This window comes from Thunnus thynnus, chromosome 17 (genome assembly GCF_963924715.1).
Source record: "Thunnus thynnus chromosome 17, fThuThy2.1, whole genome shotgun sequence".
NCBI lineage: Eukaryota > Metazoa > Chordata > Actinopteri > Scombriformes > Scombridae > Thunnus > Thunnus thynnus.
In genome coordinates this window covers 19,301,041-19,321,056 of record NC_089533.1, presented here as the reverse complement: position 1 = coordinate 19,321,056, position 20,016 = coordinate 19,301,041, and the positions used below count along the sequence as shown (strand labels likewise).

General features: G+C 38.9%; 1 protein-coding gene across 1 annotated transcript in view; it reads left to right on the top strand.

The window, feature by feature from the left end:
• LOC137168149 (alpha-1,6-mannosylglycoprotein 6-beta-N-acetylglucosaminyltransferase B) overlaps nt 1-20,016 on the top strand; it is a 63,889-nt gene that overhangs the window by 22,665 nt on the left and 21,208 nt on the right. Inside the window, exons 6-9 of the mRNA XM_067570645.1 lie at nt 695-862; nt 3,860-4,024; nt 8,186-8,355; nt 19,600-19,731. Of these exons, the coding sequence (XP_067426746.1) occupies nt 695-862; nt 3,860-4,024; nt 8,186-8,355; nt 19,600-19,731 (635 nt within the window). The remainder of the gene's footprint in view (nt 1-694; nt 863-3,859; nt 4,025-8,185; nt 8,356-19,599; nt 19,732-20,016) is intronic.

The following is a 20,016-nucleotide window of genomic DNA, read 5'->3' as shown; positions in this document are numbered from 1 at the left end:
GTAAGTCTTCATATCTCACTTTAAACCCAAACAATTTCACACAGAGCAAATATCCCTTTGTCCTCTCTTTTTCTCTCTCACAGGGACTCACCTTGGTGCAACATAAATTTTGTGTAATAAGATAAGAGGATGTTTAAGAGCTCCTTGTGGAGCACCGGGTCCTCGTTGCAACACATTATACCCAGTGACAGCAAAGAAACACAGAATATAGAAAAGAATGAGAATGAAACAATATAAGGTTATGGAAAAACATTGTATATGCATGCATTGTATTTATTACAGCCTTAACAGGTTGTTCAAACTAGCAGCAGAAAATACAGCATGTACAATACAAGCATGTACACTACAGCTTTTCATCAGAACAGTGCATGGCAAAAGATTTGTTGACCTGAACCTCTGAAACAAAATCATTCTGACGAGAGCCAATTATAAGCTGTCAGTTATTAGGGATACTTGCCCTCAGAGCATCAGTTAATTAAGCAATTAATAAAGACAACGGATAATTCTTTCTGCGCATGTATCCAGTAATGAAGGATTCAACATGGGCATCAAATTGAAGTTGAAGTTAAAATGTTAAAAAGTCCCCTCTGGCTTCACATTTTGTCAGCTGAAATGATGAGTGTACACAATGCTAATACTTTTATAGTTTTGTTAGTATGTACTCGAGACAACAGATTGAGTCTTTGCCTTCCAGTGGATGCGCGCTCGTTGGACCTCGGACCCTTGCTATGCGTTTTATGGCGTGGACGGCTCTGACTGCTCCTTTCTCATCTACCTGAGCGAGGTGGAGTGGTTCTGCCCCCCGCTGGCCTGGAGGAACCAGACTGCTACACCCACCTTCAAGCCTCCACCCAAGAGACAGGTATGATGTCTTTCAGTTTAATTTCACAACACAGCACACAACACAGATCTCTCTCAATACATTTTTTATTTTCTGTCAGGTGAAAAGAACCGACTCAGCTGAGGGGGCACATGGTGGTCTAAACTCTCCTCATGCAAACAGAGGGGTTCCACACTTCCATGATCCATTGTCTTGGACCAAATTGGATGAAAATGGGTCAAAATGAACAATGCAAAACATCAAGGTGCTCTACCCCTTCTGTAGATTTGGCAGCTTGACACTGATGCTACAGAGAGCTTTTAACTTGTTCTCTAATGCATAGAATTTATCACTTCATCCTTCCAAATCAATCACAAGCCACACTTTTTGATTGATAACCTCCTGGGACAATCAGAACATCCCACAGTATCCTGCTGTGCTAACTGTCATTCCCAGTTTTCATTGCTGCTGCATCTGTCTTTCCTGTCACCTTTAGATTTTTTGTTTCAGCGTCAACACATGACGTACTTTACAATCACTCCTCAAGGTCTACCCCACTCCTCGCCTCCTCCCCTTTTTGTCCCCAGAGTAATGTACACCTGGCACAACAGGCCCTGATGTGAATTCATTCTGCAACTCTACCTTCTGCTCTAATTGACAGCCTGTATTCACTGAGACTAATCCCAAGGCTTCCCCTGGGTACTCTGCATTTTGCTGTGGCATACACAAGTTGCTCTTGAGAGCAATAATTCACCTGCATTGTGAGAGTATAGTACAGCTCTGCATATTGATTTAGTCTTTGAGAGAATTCTTTTATATTGTATGTGTATTTGAGAGAGACAGACAGTTTTGTGTTTATGTGTATCAGATTACTCTTCTTTATATTTATAAGTACTCTGTGCTTCTGCATGCTGTTACTTCATTGATTAATACTCCGATGCTGGCCTTGCGCTGTGATGCAGTGATTATAGCAGGCAGAGGAGGAGATGTAAAATGAGAGCAGACTATTTATGAGGATGATCCAGGAATCCCTCAGGCAACCTGTCTGAGAGGCCTGGCCGCAGGGCACTAGCAGATAACAACATATGACAGGCTTTCTTTTTTTCAAATTTGAGTTCGAATATGTAGAAAATAATAAGTAAGAAAACAAAGCAAGAATAACCAATAAAATGAACAGTAAACATATACAGCAAATTCTCAATAAACATAAATAGATATTACATGTCCGAAAAGGAGAAGGAAGCAGTATACACTTACATGGTCCTACCCCTTTTCTATAACTGAAATGTTTATCATATATACACTGACATAATTTCCGAAATGTTTATCCTATTTACACATACATAGTCATCATGCAGATGCCCATACAGCATGTCCCAATACTTACAGAGAAACCCCCCCCCCCCCCCCCAAAAAAATGATAACAACAACAACAACAGTCCTGAGAGAAACAAGGCCTCTTCCTCATCTCTGTACCTCTCAAAAAATATTCTTTGTGCACCTTCTTGAACTGATGTATATTTGTATTTTGCTTTAGTTCTACATCGAAACCATTCCACAAACTCAACCCACAAACTGAAATACACATACACTTTAGAGTGGTACGAACACAATGTTTTTTCAAATTAAATTTTCCTCTTAAGTTGTAACCCCCCCTCTCTGTCTCTCTCTGTTGCCAGAAAGAAAATTACTTCTTGCTTTGTACATTATTTGTGCCGTCTTAAATTCTACCAGAACCATGAACTTCAAAGCATGTGTCTTTAAAAACAGCTTGTTAGTGTGTTCACGAAACCCTACATTATTTACTATCCTCATGGCTCTTTTTTGTCATATGTATAATGAGTGTGTGGTGCTTTTGTACGTGTTACCCCACACCTCCACACGGTAATTCAGATATGGTAATACAAGTGAACAATACACAGTGTATAACGCTTCATAATTCAATATATGCCTTGTTTTTCACAGAACTGCAATGCTCCTTGCCACATTTCCTCGCACATATCTTGTGTGAGGTTTCCAGCAGATTTTGTGTTCTAATATTTTACCTAGAAATTTATTTTAATATACTCTTTCTATATTAACATTGTCTATCATCACTACATACCTGAGTGTTTATTTTACAATTTCCAAACAGCATAAGGTTAGTTTTGTTCAAATTTAATGATTTGTTTATGTCAAACCACCATTTTAATTTACTAATTTCAGTCATAAACACTTCCAAAAGCTGCTGCTAATTTTCCCCAGAGTGAAAAAACATTGGTGTCGTCCACAAATAAAACAAATTTCAGTGTGTTTGATACCCTACATATGTCATTTATGTACAAAGTGAACATTTTCGGGCCTAATACTGACCCCTGTGGGACTCCACAAGTAATATCTATACATGTTGATTTATACTCCCCTATCTTTACAAATTGTTGCCTGTTTCCTACATAGCTTTTCAACCAATTCAGCACAACCCCTCTAATACCACACCTACCATCACCTATATTGTGATCAATGGTATCAAATGTTTTATTTTAGACCTATAAATACTCCCACTGCGTACTTCTTTTTGTCAATACAGTAAGTTATTTCTTAACTCAATTAGTGCCGTAGATGTGATGTGTTTGTTCTAAATCTACTTTATACTGACTGTCAGTAAACAATTCATGCTTGTCAACTGAAATGTCTAACCTCTCAGTGAGAGGGAGAATTTTTCCAACACCTTAAAGAACTGCGAAAGTAAAGACACAGGCCTGTAATTAGTAAAGTAATGTCTATCCCCTCCTTCTTACATAACCTCATTATGTTAGCTTATTTTTATATTTTTCATATATCTGTGCCCTATACAGTCGTAAAAGCCACCACTCACTCCAATGAAAATAGTTCCACTTGTATAAACAGCCTATTTTGTAGTAGTCTTTGAGCATCCCTCCCCTTCTGCCTCAGGCCAACTTATAAATCTTAATGCCAGCCTTTAGTATTTTGCGGTGTAGAACTAAGGAAAAGATCAAATCAAGAGTTCTCTACACGTTTTTTACTGCTCCTGTCATCCAGGCTGCCTTCCAGTCTGACATTGGGACTCTGCTGGAGCAGGTGGGCACCGGGAAGGAATCTCTGAGCTTCATGAAGAGACGCATACGCAGGCTGGCAGCACAGTGGGCCTCTGCTGCTCGACGGCTAGATGACAAGCTCCGCAACCACTGGAGAGAGCAGAAAAGGGTGAATATGAGGCACACAAATATGCATCTGCACACACTAGAGGATAAAAGTGTAGGACAGGAGAACAAGTCTGTGTTGCGGTTTCATCTTTTTAAAGTGTTGTGGTTGCAAAAGACTGCAGATGATGAGCCAGTTAAAGTCCTTTTCTCAGCTACAAAAGATTTTTATTTTACCGTAATTCTAGAAACGTATTCCTTCGCTCCTAATTTGATGTAAGGATATGTTCTGTTTAGGTATAAAAAGAAAAAAAAAAGTCAAAACACTTCAAGGCACAAGATGTTTTGGATCAAACAATTTTGAGAAAGCCAGACAGTCCTTTAATGCTCACATGCTACTCTCCCAAGTTACCAGAACAGCTGTGACATTTTGTTGGACTAACATTTTCCTCTCTTAATTTGGGCTACTCAGTGTGAGGTGGGGTATGTTGAGTTAAAGACATGAGTAGATAATGAAGGAGGCTAACTCCTCACAGGGATTGATTGGCTTTAGTGCACTTTCACCGCTGACATTTACAGGGACATTTCCACAAGGTGCCAAAGAGCACTGCCTCCTGCCTGATGAAAAGGCAATGACATTAAATCTCTCCTGGTGTATATGTTAAAACCTTTACAAGATCACTTTTAAGAAAATGACCTGGAAGAGTGCTTTTTTGTTGTTTGTTTGTTTTTTTTTTCTTTTGTGGTTGTAATTTGGAGGACTTATTGGAGTTTTTTGTATTAAATGCATGTTTTTATTCTTGAGGTGGATAAATTGCACATAAAAAAAGACACACAATAATTGTTAAATGTCTTTCATTAAGATTTACACCATTTTATATGACAATATACGATACAGCACATCCCACACTATCAACTCAGTTTTCCAAACCACCTTCATCCTTCGATTGCTGTTATTTTTGCTTTTTTTTTTTGGCTGTTTCATATGTTGATGACACTATGATTTGTATGGTGTTGAAATATTCTTCTGTTGCTGCCTGCAGGGTGCCAACAGTGTTCTTTTGCCGTGTGCTGCTCAATTTATTTATTTTTTGCTCCAGAACACAGTTGTAAAAATAGTAATTCATCTGAGCCAACTAATCATCGATTCACTTTGTTTCAGACCCAAAGAGGTTAAAAAACATGACACTGTCAGTATCACTATCTAATCTTCACTTTAACAATCTCAAAATGAATAAATAAACTCCACCAGCTTCATCAAAACTCTTAACATTTAATGTTTGCAGCTTTTGGTAGGATTTATTATTTATGTTGTACTAACAGTGTAACAGTACTGTACTTACTGGTATATACATGTAGGTACAAGAGAACAAGATGTGAAGTTAGGGAATAAGGAGGTAAAAATCTGGAAATTAAAAAAATATTTATACTGTAGGTACTGTTTAATGTAATGGGTACCTATTTTAATGTTACAGGAAGCGTATGACCTACTGAGCAACAAGCAACAAATTTGGGAGGAACTTAGAGAACTTATACTGTCATTTTTTTTTTAAAACAACAAGTATTTATTCTATTATCACAGGGTACAGTATGATCATTACTGAGCAATAAAGCTGGAAGTTTGGGGGAAGGTGGGGTAATGAGTTCTGTAGCACTTTGTGAATCTCAATACAGTAGGCAGAAAAGCATTTGTGTGACAAGATTTCTACCGTAAATACAGCTGAACTAAAAACAAGGAGTGTCCATTTATGGCTAAGGTAGTGGTGGAAGATGATCTGATTTAAGTTGTTACTGTGCAATATGTAACTTATTTAAAAAAAACAAACAAACTACAGTGTAAATTCTTTGTAAGTTCCCAGTTTGTTACCTCCTTATTGCCTAACTTCACATTGTGTTCCCTTGTACATGTATGTTTCAGTATGCGCTGTACTGGTACACTGTATATTGGGAATTATTTTTCTGTACATTGCGGGCTGTAAAATTATAAAATTTAGTTTACTGCTACATCAATTTTTATGGTTCTCTCTTTTAAACTGGTGCTTTATAGTCTCCCATCATTATGGAAGTGTAATACTAAAATCACTGGGATACCACTTTAAGTTATTTGTAAAATCATGACCAAGATATTTTAACTTATTATGTTATGATATGTTAACTGATTATGTTTATTTTCTCCCCTCTTTACATGTTTACATTGCTCTTTTAAGCATTAAATCTGATGTCAGCACCATAGTGGGAACATGTTCTGTATGTACTCAACACTGTTAAAGATCAGCACTGCAAGGAAAACATACACAGTAACTAAATCATTTGCATCCATAAAATGATTCATTACAAAAGCAAAAACACAACCTTATCTGGGGCATTTCAAGTTTGTTTTTGCCTGAAGCTCCGCTCATCTCTGACCCTTTTTCAACACATTTCCCTCTGCAGCATCCTTAATTAATATAGCACAGTGTCACTATTTGTAGGCTTGCTTCATAGTAAAGTGGACTAAAGTGAAGAAATATGTAGATCTCACTTTCACCAGATCATTTATGAACATGTGGAGAGTTCTACACAAATCCCTCTGTAGTTGAAAAGTGGCGTGAAACTTAAAAAGCTGGAATGAAACATGAGGAATGACAGAAATTCATTTGTAGTGTTTTGCTTTTTGCAAACGAGCTGACAGTACCCTTCTGCTTTTTTAAAATCTGTTTCTTTCATCGGCCAGAAAGCTTTTTCAGTTGGATAAATCAAAGCCTGTTCTGTAACATCACACTTGTCCCAAATGCCTGCTTCTTCCTCACCAGGGAGCGAGCTTTGTTTATTGTAATGGTGTGTTTGACAGTAATGGTTACTGTCCATTAACCAGGCCCTGCTGGCTTGGCTTTCATCGCTGGAACACTGAGTGCTGTTGAGAAAACAGAAATAGACTGATTTGTTGAAAAGAGAGATGTTTTATGGAAGGTCTCTGTCCCACCTGTCTTGTTTTTTTCCTACTTTCTCTTCTGTCTTTCTGTTCTTGGTGTGCACTGTGCTTTCAGCGTTTGAGTGCAGAAACAAGTTTCTACTCTACCCTCTTATAGTCTTTATTCAGTATCCATGTCCAATGGAGTTAGTTATGAACCATTAGTTATGTCACGGTCACATTACATCAGGTTGTATTTTAACTGGAGGCACAGTGACTTGAACATGATGACTTACTTGCGTCCAGGATGAATTATTGAGGCTGTATTGGGTGGTTCTGGCATTAGCACTGGCATTAGTTATAAAATTTAAATCTGAAAGTCTGGCTCAGTGAGATATGAACCAGACCAGAGTGTAACACAGGAGAGTTTAGATGCTAATATGACTTTATGCCTCTCAAAGTCTCATTAACATCTCTTTAATCTCGGCCTTGTTGATGTAAAATGAAACATGAATCTTCAGCTGCATGGTCTATTAGTCTCCTCAAAGTTATTCAGAAAATCTTTGGAGGATGGTGTAGGAGACATTTGAAAACATGACAGCTAGAAAAAATGTTTTTCCAGTAAGACAATTTGAAGGAAAAACCAAGAATCAAGCTTGACGATGTGTGTGTTTGTCTAAACAGAAAGGGTTCACGTTGATGTCTGTTGTGTCAGTTATCAGTCACTTTCACACCCCTAAACAAATAATGTTGGTGAGTAAATATGTGGTCTAGTAGATGAATAAAGTTGTCATTGAAAGTTTTTTCAACACAAAAGTAACTGTGAAAAAAATTCAATGCTGTCATCTTTTGAAAAATCTAATTTCATTACATATTTAACAGCCTGGAAATTCCATCCTTCCCCATCAGCAATTAAACTGCTTGTGTGCTATTCTGCATATCAATTAGCTCACAGCAGGTCAATTTTCAATCAACTTTATGCACAGTTGATTGTACTTCCTGGGAGTTGCATTGGTGGTTTCTTGCTTTCATTAGATACTCAATTATATTTAAAATCTGACATCACTGATCCATGCCAAATATCTAAATTTATTCATAGAAGTGTATGTGAACTTTCTGAAGCGTTAGTGAAAAACTGCTCTCATATAATCTCAATTATTCACCACGGAGGAGATCGTCTGAATAGAAAAATCAAAAATTGATGGAAATAATGGCTCGCTCTCTACAATAACAGTGCAGAAATAGTTTAACAAAAGCGCATTAATTGCATTAACAAAACACACTGTGCTCTTCGCTTCTCCTGCCTTGACTTTTCTCCTTTTCCTCTGCGTTCAGATTCTAGTCCATGTGGGCTTTCTGACAGAGGAGTCTGGGGATGTCTTCAGCCCCAAGGTGCTGAAGGGGGGTCCTCTGGGTGAGATGGTGCAATGGGCCGACATCCTTACAGCCCTCCATGTGTTGGGACACAACCTCAAGATCTCTGTTTCTCTCAAGGAGCTGCATGGGTAAGTGAAGATTTGATTTTGTGATTTTTTTTTTTTTACTGTATTTTCAAGCTGTAGGCAGAACTGCTGCAGTCGCTGTACGATTCGCAGTCCTGATGTTTATCCATTCCAAATTTTATGAGAAATTCTTTGATGAATCTGTGCAGGATTCCTGTCTTATTTTATGGGAGTTCAAAACATTCTCTTTTAGCTTATTTGTTGAATAAAAATGATTCGTTGTCCATTCTGGATGCTCTGCAAACTGATCAGCAGCCCAATCTCAGCGCCGTTGCCCACCCACTGTTTTCGATCACCTTTGGCCACACACAGATAAGCTATCTCTCCTTCCTGCAGAGCATAGTTTCAGCCTGGGGGCTTGACAGCATCTCTACAGTTTGTGCACCTCTTTCGTGCTGCAGCTCACTGACTCCGGAGTGATAACGGGCTTGTCGCATGTCATCACAAACATAAGTGCTTGTGCCAGTGGACACACACACACACACATGCACACATACACAGCATTTCCTCCAGTCAGACAGACGGGATGGTTTAAAAATATAAGGCTACTGATTGTCACACCGGCGAGGTGCAATCGGAGGAGTTCAGAAAGCCGACCGGTTCTGCCTCAGACGTTTTTGCGGCGCTGTGATCTTTCAAAACTGCTCCAGCTTCACGCTGGCTGGTCAGGAAAATGACTGTGTACAAGACTTGATTTGCTGTCGATTCTTTAATGCCAGTGGGTGGAGTGAAGCTGGAGCAGACAGGCCGATGATAATGCGTGCTTGTTATCGAACACTGTATCCGTTGCTGTGGGGAAGAGGTCAGAGCATTGATGAGTTAAAGCTGCCCTTTGATCTTAAATATCAGGCCGTGCAGAAAAGCTGCTTTGATAAGAACAGACTAGGGAGATCAGTGAGGTGGGAAAGATGCCGCGGTGGGAATGCTTCTGCCGACCGTGCTATTATTTACCCCACTAATTGGTGTCATGGTGTATTGAATCACTGCAGTCTGCCTCCATTGGGAGCACCATCAGAAATGTTTAGAAAACTGCAGAAGTTCTGTCAGAGACTCCCAAACGCTGCAAAGAAACATCGGCCAAGGTTAGGGCTATATATGTGTGTTTTTGAGTGTTTATACTACAGCAGAGAGAGATAGTTGATATTTTGTTGGTGTACTGTATGTACATCTATTTAAGCGTGCAGTGGCCATCCATTAGAGTTGATATTAGACTCTATTCATCAGAAAATGAAATGTTCAGCCTTAGAGAAAATATAATGGAGGGCTAAAATTGAAGCCAAGTGGATTTATCGGGCGCTGACCATTCCCTCTTTGCTTGCAGCCTCACAAAACATAACTCAGTGTATATATCCTACTCTTTTTTTTACAAGCTTCTTAAACTGGCCATTAAATGGCAGATGCTGCAGATCTATAAATCCCTTTTCTGTGACTATTAATGATTACAAAAAGGGAACCTATCTCTCCATCCATTACTCTTACTCTCCCACTCGCTATTTTAAATTGACAGATCATTATGTGGGTTGTGCTCCCACATATTCCCTCAGGCTTGTATCTATTTACATTCCCTACTCTTCACTTTCCCACCCAGGCTTTTCAGAAAGGAGCTTAGTATTGCTGGATAGCCTGCTGTGGCTCTTATGTGATTGTTGATGTGTTTAGAGTTTTCTCTGATAGACAGATTAGCCACAACCGGAGCTTAGTTACAGTGGGAGTCAAACTGTTGGTTTGCATCACATAAATGCCTCTAATTGGCAACATTCATGCTCTCTGGTGGCTTCACTGAGTCGTCACTTTGACTGGCGTCTTCCCTTTGCTGTCCTGCTTAGACAAATCAGTAAAGCTCACATATCTCTCATTCAGCCACAGTCTTTTTCTCAACAGACATACGCTGGTTTACTTTCCCTGCAGATGCTCCACTAAAATGTCAATATGAACAAGGAGGAATAAACTCACTGCACAATCTAGTCTTTTGTTGCCCCACACGATGCAAAATGTTCTCAAAATGCTCTGCTTACTCTGTCTTGGGAGTATGTGATTGTAATTTTTCACCAATTGTAATTATTATTATGCAATTGTATTATTCAGTGTTTAATATTAATCTGTTTCTATCTCATGCACCAATCAGTGATGGAGTTGAAATGGCAGCTATGATAATAATGAGACATTTCTAAGAATTATTAAATAGCTGGTTTACCGAGTGTGTCTGTGTTAGGGCTGCATGGCATAACTGTCTATGCAAATCACCCAGAGAGGCGTGATATGTGTGATACACCTCCTCTTACCTGTTGATGTACACTGTTTTTTAGCTATGCTTGTGGCTGCTCAGTGGAATGACATTGTCAGTCTGTTGGTCGTTTCACCTTTTTGGTTCAGATTGAAGTGTCTCAACAATTATTGGATGGATTGTGATGAAATTGAGTACATACATTCATGGTCCCCAGATGATGTATCCTGCTGACTTTAGTGATCCCCTGACTTTTCCTCTTGCGCCACCATGAAGTTGACACTTCTGATTTTGAATCAAATGTCTCGACAGCTATTGGAAGGATTGAAATTTGGTACAGATATTCGTGTCCAGGGTGAACTGTAATAATTTTGGTTTTCCCCCAATTTATCATGCAGCACCACCATCAGGTCCAACTTTGACTTTGTCTAATACTTCGGTTTATAACCAAATATCCACAAAACTCATGACACCTCCAACCTGACGGAGCCGTTAGTGTTGCTGTCGACTCTTAGTCTTGTTAATCTATGATCTTGCGCCGTGAAATTCAGAACACCACTCTTGAGTGTCAGATGGATGTCACGGTGGAGCGACCACTGCTCTGACAACGGCTGCAAATTGGCTCACATCTTTTAAGGCATATGTTTCATGGCAAATTTTGACTTCAACAGTGAAAACTAAACAGTATTTAATATTTGAGACTGTTTTAAAATCGTATTTCTTCTAAAACACAGTGCCAATGATGGTAATGAGATCAAATAGCTTTCTGTGGTATAACCTTAAAAGATATGGCTGGTGTTATTTTATATTTGTCTTATTGTCAACGAATCCCATAAAAATACCAAAATTAATGATAGATTAACCCATCGCTCAACACCTTTCAACTTTTTTATCTTCTTTCTGTGGCTCTCAGCCCATTTAAAATGTTTATAGAAAGGCTCAGTAATCTCCTAAAACAGCTGGGCACTGTAGTTTTCAGCAAACATTATGCAAACAGAAAATACAGCATTCGTTGGGGACTATTTTCAGCTGTGGATTGATGCACAATTTGGTGCTTTAATGAGTATTAATAGCACCAGGACGGCATGTGTGGGGTTGATTCAAAACAAACTACAATGCCCATGTTCGTCATAATAAAGGAACGTGTGTCTCATTTATGTGTTTTTAATGGTTGTTGGACAACAGTGGAGCTTTGGCACAGAGGCACAGATGAATGAGCTATATCAGGCTTTGGCAACCAAGGTAATACTTTTTTAGTCCATGGCTGTTTTTTGTCTTTTCATGAGATTTGCTGACAGTAATAAAAATACAGCGTATCACCAGCCTTATCCTTTAATAATATTGCACTATTATTCGTACTGTCTTAAACTAAAAGCATCCCCCATGAACCATTTCTCCCTATGTGTGTGTGAAATGAGAAAAGGTAGTAATGAGAACGTTGAGATATGAATTTGAGAACCTTGTTGACAAGAAGCTGAGTCATGAAGAGAAGAGTTAAAGACAGGAGCGGCAGAAAGAGAAGAAAAAGAGAGGAAGAAGTCTCTCTTCATTCTTTTACTGGATTTACTGTAATTCAAGCAGAGACTGGAGTGGCTGTGACATCATTTCTGTCAGTAACATCGGCACACTGTGGGAAGGGCCCTACAGCAGTTTGCAGGGCGGCACAGACAGCTGTCACTTCCGCTTGGGGATCTCCCCTCATCTCCTCCCAGAGAGACGCGGGTAATTAGCCAGCGACAGAGCAGAGGGTCTCAACACCTGAGAGAGAGAGAAAAAAAAGAGGAGGGGAGAGGTAGCTGCAGCCTGTCAGGTTTAGCAAGTTCTGTCAGCAGACTGAGGAAATAACGTATGCACACACCACCACCCAATAGTGTTGTTATCCAGAGAGAATTTGATGACACCGATATTTCTGTGCTTTTTCAACAACACTCCCTGTCCTCCATGCACAATCTTCCCCTTTCCCTTGCTTTCTCACACTGATTCAATGTCACTGTTGGTACATATTGTATCTCAGGCTCTCCCACTTTTCTGTTCTCTGGTTTGACATACAGGATGTGAGCACTGCTTTGCATTTTGCCAATGTCGTTTCTATATCAATTATGTCTAGTGGGCTTCTGTGGAGCACTTGACAGAGCACATTAACGCAGTCCCCAGGTAATTCCACCTTGTTTCTCTCTGCAAACAGACAGACGTGCCTGAATTGTGTGAACAGTAACCTAAAGAAAATGTCATATTGGGGGGTCAAATGCGTCTGTAATCCACCAGCCTAGCCCAAACGGTGAATGTCATGACAGGCATATGCAGAGGTGTAAAATTAGAAACGTGAAATCAAAGCTGCTTTTTCCTCGAAGCTCTAGCAACGAGCTTTATTATACTGCCAGTTTCAGGTCGTGCCTTTCCATAAGTGCTGATGCACTCTCACCCTGCAGGCTTCTGATTGATGTGCCTTTGTTTCTCTGCTTTGTGGTGAAAAGCAAAAACAGCAGCGTTGTTAAAAATAGCCAGTGTAGTCAGTCAAATAACATCATAAGGATTCATCTTTAATACAACAGTGTAATACACTGGATAATTGATGTTAACAGTATGGTGGTTTTCTTTGGTGCAATCACCTCTTGTGTGATATGTGACATGTGTTACACGTAGGGCTCGGTGTATTTCATTTTTCCAGACTGTCACAGAAAAATATTAGATTTTTTATAAGGAGCTGAGTGGTTTAAGCCTGTTCTCTCACAGATTTTACATCCCCGCATATACCCAGAATTGGTGTGTTTTCTGTTGCATAAGGATGCTGTTTACAGCAGTTTAAGAAAATGAGGTCCTCTTGTGATGTTGACAGCTCAGAAAAGTGCTTCCAGAATAGAAAGTGAAGTGAAAAACAGGGAGAAATACAAATGAGCTGCTGATTTAGCACCGTAGTCCCTCTTAGTAAGTTACAAAACCCACAAAAACAAAGTTTAAAATCAGATTTTTTTCCCCCTGATGTTTTTATTATTGATGTATATATTTTTTTTAAATAATAACTGAAAATAATGAGCCATAGCTACTCTTTATACATTTACACAGCTGTTAAGCACAAAAAAATAGAGTGTTTCTCACGTGCTGTGACAGTGACCAGATTAATGAGCTGCTTTATCATGAAATCTGCAACTGGCACATCAGCTGTATCGGATCATAAGAGAGACAACATCTGAGTTTTTGTCTTTTCCAGCTATCCTACTGTCTCAAGTGGTCGTTTAGCATGCCAGACCCCGCTTGCACTGCCAGGCCAGCTTTACACACAGTGGCACGTCAACTCTACTCTCTGCTCATGTCATTCCTCCCACACTGTGAGCCCTTCTCTCCAGCCTTCAGTAAACTCCTTGCCCCTAGCCACAGCCCCTCATATGTGCCTGGAAATCTGCCTCAGCCAATTCCCCTCTCTGTTGGACATACGTGCCCTTCCTTTAAGAAGTAATGCAGTGCAGCTGTGTGGCGTCGTACACTCGTTTGTTTCTCTACCTCTCTTCCTTTCCCCCGAACTGGTGAGCGACTATGGTGCCAGTAGCCAGCTGTGAAACAGAGAAATTGTGCCCAATGGTGGTTGTCAAGCGGTGTCAGGAAATTTATGCAAGTCTTGCACCTTTGTTCTTCTCTTTGCAGGCGTCATTCTCTCACAACTTATTTCTTCCTCTCTGAAGTCTGATCTTTTTTTTTCTGTAAAGCTCAGAGAAATACTGCGTTTGCACATGTATATCTTAAAGAATAATGCTGACATTATTCTATCTTTCTATTAAAAATCCCCTGAAGACCCCAAAGCCAACAATGGATTTATCTGGCTTATAATTATTGTCTATGCAGCCTAAACCATATACAGCTTATGCCTCCTGTACCAATAAGTGTCGTCCAAAAACACATTCAGAACAATAAAGTTGTTGTGCATACATCACATGCTCATGGTTGCCTGTTTATACAGTTGAGAAGAATAAACTACACCTGCTATGTTCATTGTAATAAACCAAAATGTCATTCATATGCAATGGTATGACTCTATTATGTGTTTTTAATCTTGGAGGAAAATAGAGCTGTACAGTCTATCACGGAGGCATATCAGACTGTAACTGCACAGACAACACTTGTTAGTAGGATAAATTCATTGTTGATTTTTGTGTTTTCATAGGATTTGTTGATAATGATAAAAAGATAAAATAATGCCAGCCTTATCCTTTAATCCCATGTGTGTATATGTGTGAGGGAGATAAAGAGAGATAGAGTTGTTTGTGTCTGGTACGGTATGTATGCTTGTGTGTTACTGTATGTGTGTGTACTCCCATTTCCACACTCCTGGCTCCTTAATGCACTTTAATCCTTTTACTCTTCCCTTAAAGTTTCCATGGATTTGCATATATCCAATTAAACCTCTGAACACCAGCAGCTTCAATGGATCTGTGACGAGCGGAGTCACGTACAGTTCTACACTCAGTCACTGTAATACATCTGCTCTCACATTAATGCGCGTCAGCATTAAACTATGAGAGCCCATGTAAGGCCATAATTTATACTTATAGTCATAGAATGAAACCTCACATACATGCATACTGCTGACACATTCGACATACATACACTACTGGCAAGTGAAACCAAACACACATAGAAAAGAAAGAACACACTCCAATGGAGACATCATACAGATACATTTTAATTTATCACAAAAAATGCATGAATGAGAGCTGTTTCGGTATAATGTGGAAGATTTTGATTCAGTGTTTTTCTTTTAAGTTTGCCTTGAAGTTTGACTTTTTCTCCACTTACACACACACTTCTATACTTTCCACACCTGGAATGTGTGTGGTTGTTGCTTTTTAAGAGGCAACCCGCTACCAATATCTCAAAAATGTTACAAGCAAAAATGCCCACCAAAAAAAGTACAACTGAAATTAAACTGCTTTTTTTTGTCTACTACAACCTACATATATGCTCTGTAAATCACGTATCTTTTGGTCTATTTTAAAATCTGAAACCAAAAGGGAGAAATTTATATTTTAAATTATTTGATTTTATTTTTGTGCCGAGTTTTACATTATTACAATGGCAATACAGGAAATCAAATCTTGAATAAAGCAATAATGTGGCGTTCTATCATAGGCAGAGCAGATAGTCACACTAAGCCTGATAGCATCCTGCTACACAACACAAGAGACTCTGAACAACAACCCACATTAGCTTTCCTGCTAAAGTCTCCTCTACTTATCTAACTTACATACATGAACACAGATCTTGTCCTGCACCTTAACTTGTTGAACAAGCCACCAAGCAAATGTGCACCGCTAACGTCGGTTAGTTAGTTAGAGGCTGGTTTGGTCACTTCAAAATCCATGTTAACGACACACTATCTGTCCAACTTGTAGCAGTTTGTTTACTTTGTCTCCGTTCCGTACGGTGTAACACCAATAGACTGCCCACTAATGACGGCTGAGACTAAAGGGAGCATTTCTGATATTTTCCCCAGATATTCATTCTGAAAATACACTATTAATAATACTTTTATAAAGCATGGTGGCATTATTTTTGACTGCAAAGAGGGATGAGTAAATGTGATTTCAGTTGGACTTATAATAATAAGATGTAAAATATGGAATTTTCTATAAAAGATTTGTATCATCACTTTTCTCTTTCTTAATCTTTTTTACACTTAACCTTGCCTATCTCTTTCCCTTCCGCCTTTTATGAAGCACTTTATCATCTATATAAATTACGTTAACTTGTTATCATATAAACTTACTTGCCTGCATCAGGGCCTAACTGCAGTAAGATCCTGTCATCTGGACTGTCTTGTATCCTCCTGCCTGCACACAATGTAGAAAACAGAAATACTGCTTAAGTGAAAAGCTTTTGTTTGTGTAAGCACTGAATTGCCTGGGTGTCTACCTTTGACTGATGAAACTTGAAGCACCATTGCTGACACTCTCTTGCTCATTATCCCATCTACTGTAGGGGAACAAGACGCCATGCTTGTTTCCACAAGGCTGCAGTGCTCACTAATTATGATCAGTGTCCAAAGAAAGATCAATATGCTCTTGTTTTGCAGGTATTTGTATTTGTGTGTGTGTGTGTGTGTGTGTGTGGATTCTGGGTTGCACATGATGTGTTTCTGAACAAGGTAGCGAGAGAAAGAGGGAGTGCAAGGTCATGGGTCTATGACTACAGCTGCAAAAAGACTCATGAAGTGTATGCAGTTTAACAAAAAAAAACGTGTTTGAGCCAACAGTCACTGAACACAGCATTTTTCTCCACTACTTGCAGTACAACTGTGATCATATTTATAATTTACATGTCTGCTCTCTATTTTTTAGAGAGGCTTTCATTAATATTGGCTACTTTTCTTCGCTGAAAGAGAAGGCTGTCTGTCATATTTGAACAAATGACTTGACAGTGCTCTCTTTTTTATATGATCTCCTTTGATCACAAAACATTTACATTTTGTACATGTTAGATATTTATGATTTTATTTATTTGCAAGTAATTTGGTTTTGGTTGCAATATCCATTTTGTGGCCATATATATGTCTCAATAACACAGTTAGACATTTCAGATGTAACTGAATATGTAGCCTGTAGCTCTGCCTAAATTTGTCAATTAATCATTACAGTTTTTGATAAATTCACAGATAACCTTTAATGCTATATATATATATATATATATATATATATATATATATATATATATATATATATATATATATATATATATATATATATATATATATATATATATATATATATATATATATATATAAAATCTAAAATCTAAACAAGTGTACACTGCAGAGCTGGAAGGTTTCCAAATGTGTGTTGTTGCTTTCTTGGCACAAAGATGTATATCACATGTTTTGGCTGTACAACTATAAACTATACACAGTCAAAATGAGAGAAGAAAAGAGAGAAAAATCAGATCTTATGACATCCCTAAATCAGATCTTTTCACAATATGTATTCACCACTTCATCTTATTGTGGGGACAAAAATCAGCTAGGGGACTCACTTCCCATATGAGGACAAGATTTGGTCCTCACAAGGTTAACCATTTATTTTTAGGACATGATTTTAGGGTTAAGTTTTCAATTATAACCAGGCTAAGGTTGATGTTAGGGTCAGATATGTAGCAGATAAGGATAAACCTTCAGGAAATGTCAAGTCAATACATTATCCTCACAAGTATAGTATTACAAATTTAGTCTACAGAACTGTATTCATGTATTAATGAAGATATTTTACAGTATACCAGAGCTGGTCCTTTTCACAAACTGCCTCATATTTTACAGATCTGCACATCCACACCTCTTCTCCTGGGCTGTTTTTTTTTTTTTTTTACTGTGGTGTAGCTCTAAAGAACTGCTGAAGTTTGACAAAGCAATACTCTAATGAAAATAGACACGCTTGATTGCGTTTTCCTCAAGCAAAGTGTTACCTTGATCCCAACTAAACACAGCACTCTGAAGCCATGCTGTACTTTGTCATAGCAGACAACAAACTGAAATCATCTGTCTTTCCTGTTTCTTTTTTGTAACAGAAGGCTCTTTTGTAACTGCTCTAGTCTGGTTTTAGTTATTTTTTTCTGGCAGCAGACTCTTGATATCAAGACTGATAAAGCCAAGCTGGTTCATTGCACAGAATAAGGGCACAGTATCTCTACAGCACTGACATGTTCATTCATTCACATAAGTGCCCTGTGTTTAACTGGAAATTTATAATGAAGCCTCATTGTAAAAAAAAACACGTCCATCACTTATGGTAACTGTAATATACTCATTATTATTCCCAAAAAAATGTCTGGTAAGACAGCTTACAATGCAAGAGAGAAGAACACCGAATGCAAAAGGCGCTATTGTAGCACTCTTGAATTTAACATTTATGTGGTAAGTGCTTGGATGGCACCATGATGGAGACAGATTCAGCTCAAATAATGCTTGAAAGCAACCATCCCTCTGTATCTGTCAAAGACATGTGGTTAAATAAACGTGCTGCGTCTCTCGCATAATATGTGTGTTTTCGTGTGAGAGTCAGAACGAACCGTGCAAATAAATTGGGTGGCTCCCCGTTGCGAGGCATCGCTGCTTGGTAGCGTTGAATTCTGTGTTGTAAGGTTGAATAGCCCTGCCGGCGTCTCACTGAGAGCACTGACATGCTTCACAATGCAATTGGGCCCTTTCACTCTTCCTGCTTTCAACTATCACTCTCGTCGTGTCTCCCTCTCAACTATACCCGTTTCATACTCGCTCATATCTTCAGAGTAACGGGAGAAATTGCATACAGCAGCTATGAAAAGTAAGGCGGTCCCATCAAAATTAATTACTCACCTGATCGGTTGTTAGCATCTTGATGCATTAAAAGTATTTCAGTTCATTAGTAATTTTTGTTGGTCCTTTTCTGGGTAACGATCTATCATTACTTTAAAATGATAAAATCTCTGTCATCACAACAATTTTCACAAATATTTTTTTAGTGTCTTCAATCTTCTGCAAGACTACATTCATCTGTGCAGCCATAATAACACTGGAGGAAAAATACTGACAATTTTTTCAACTGCACAAACACTGCAGCCCTGGTTAAATTGCTTCACCTACAACTTCTGCTGGACCTGTACTATATATTTGCCTGATCATTTAACAGAAACATTATCTTTATACAATAAAGAAACAGTTCCAGTCATACTGTAACACTTTACAAACTGCAGTCTGTGTTTCATTGGACTGAGGGTAAGCTCACCAAGCTTTTAGATGTACACTACCTTATTTGAGATATTGTTCAAGCACACAACACATAAGCTTTACCTGCTGTGTTTCACTTTTGCAGAAATATTTTCCCTTTTACAGTTGTGCGATGGTTATTCAAACTCTCCTAGGGAGTGACATTTGCTTTTGCTTTTATATTTCTGTCTTTTATCTCTTCTCTCTTCTTCTGTGGGGATTACAGTGATTGTTTGTATGCCACTGTGCACGTTGCTGGGCTGTTTATGATGCTAAAAGCACATCTGACCTGTGTGTGTAGGTTTCTGGGGGTCCCTCCAGGAAGAGGAAGCTGCCCACTGACGGGACCTCTGCCCTTTGACCTCATCTACACTGACTACCACGGCCTGCAGCAGATGAAGCAGCACATGGGTCTGTCGCTGAGGAAGCACAAGTCAGTACTTTGCTCTCTCTCACGGTCTTGTCAATAAACTGTCACTCTACAGTAAGTGATGTGCTTGTTTGTTGCATACATTTCTATCACTAATTGCCTTTCTGCTGAAATACTTGACTATTGGCTTATTGACAGGCTAGGGTTACCGGCTGGTGGACACTGGGCAACTTTTCACTGTGCGTCAGCAAAAGTTTCAGGCTTTGAGGTTTATGTCACTTCCTTTTTCTCAGGGTTACAAACTCTGCTTTTTTATATGCTTCACATTTTAAGCAGACAGGGCTAGTT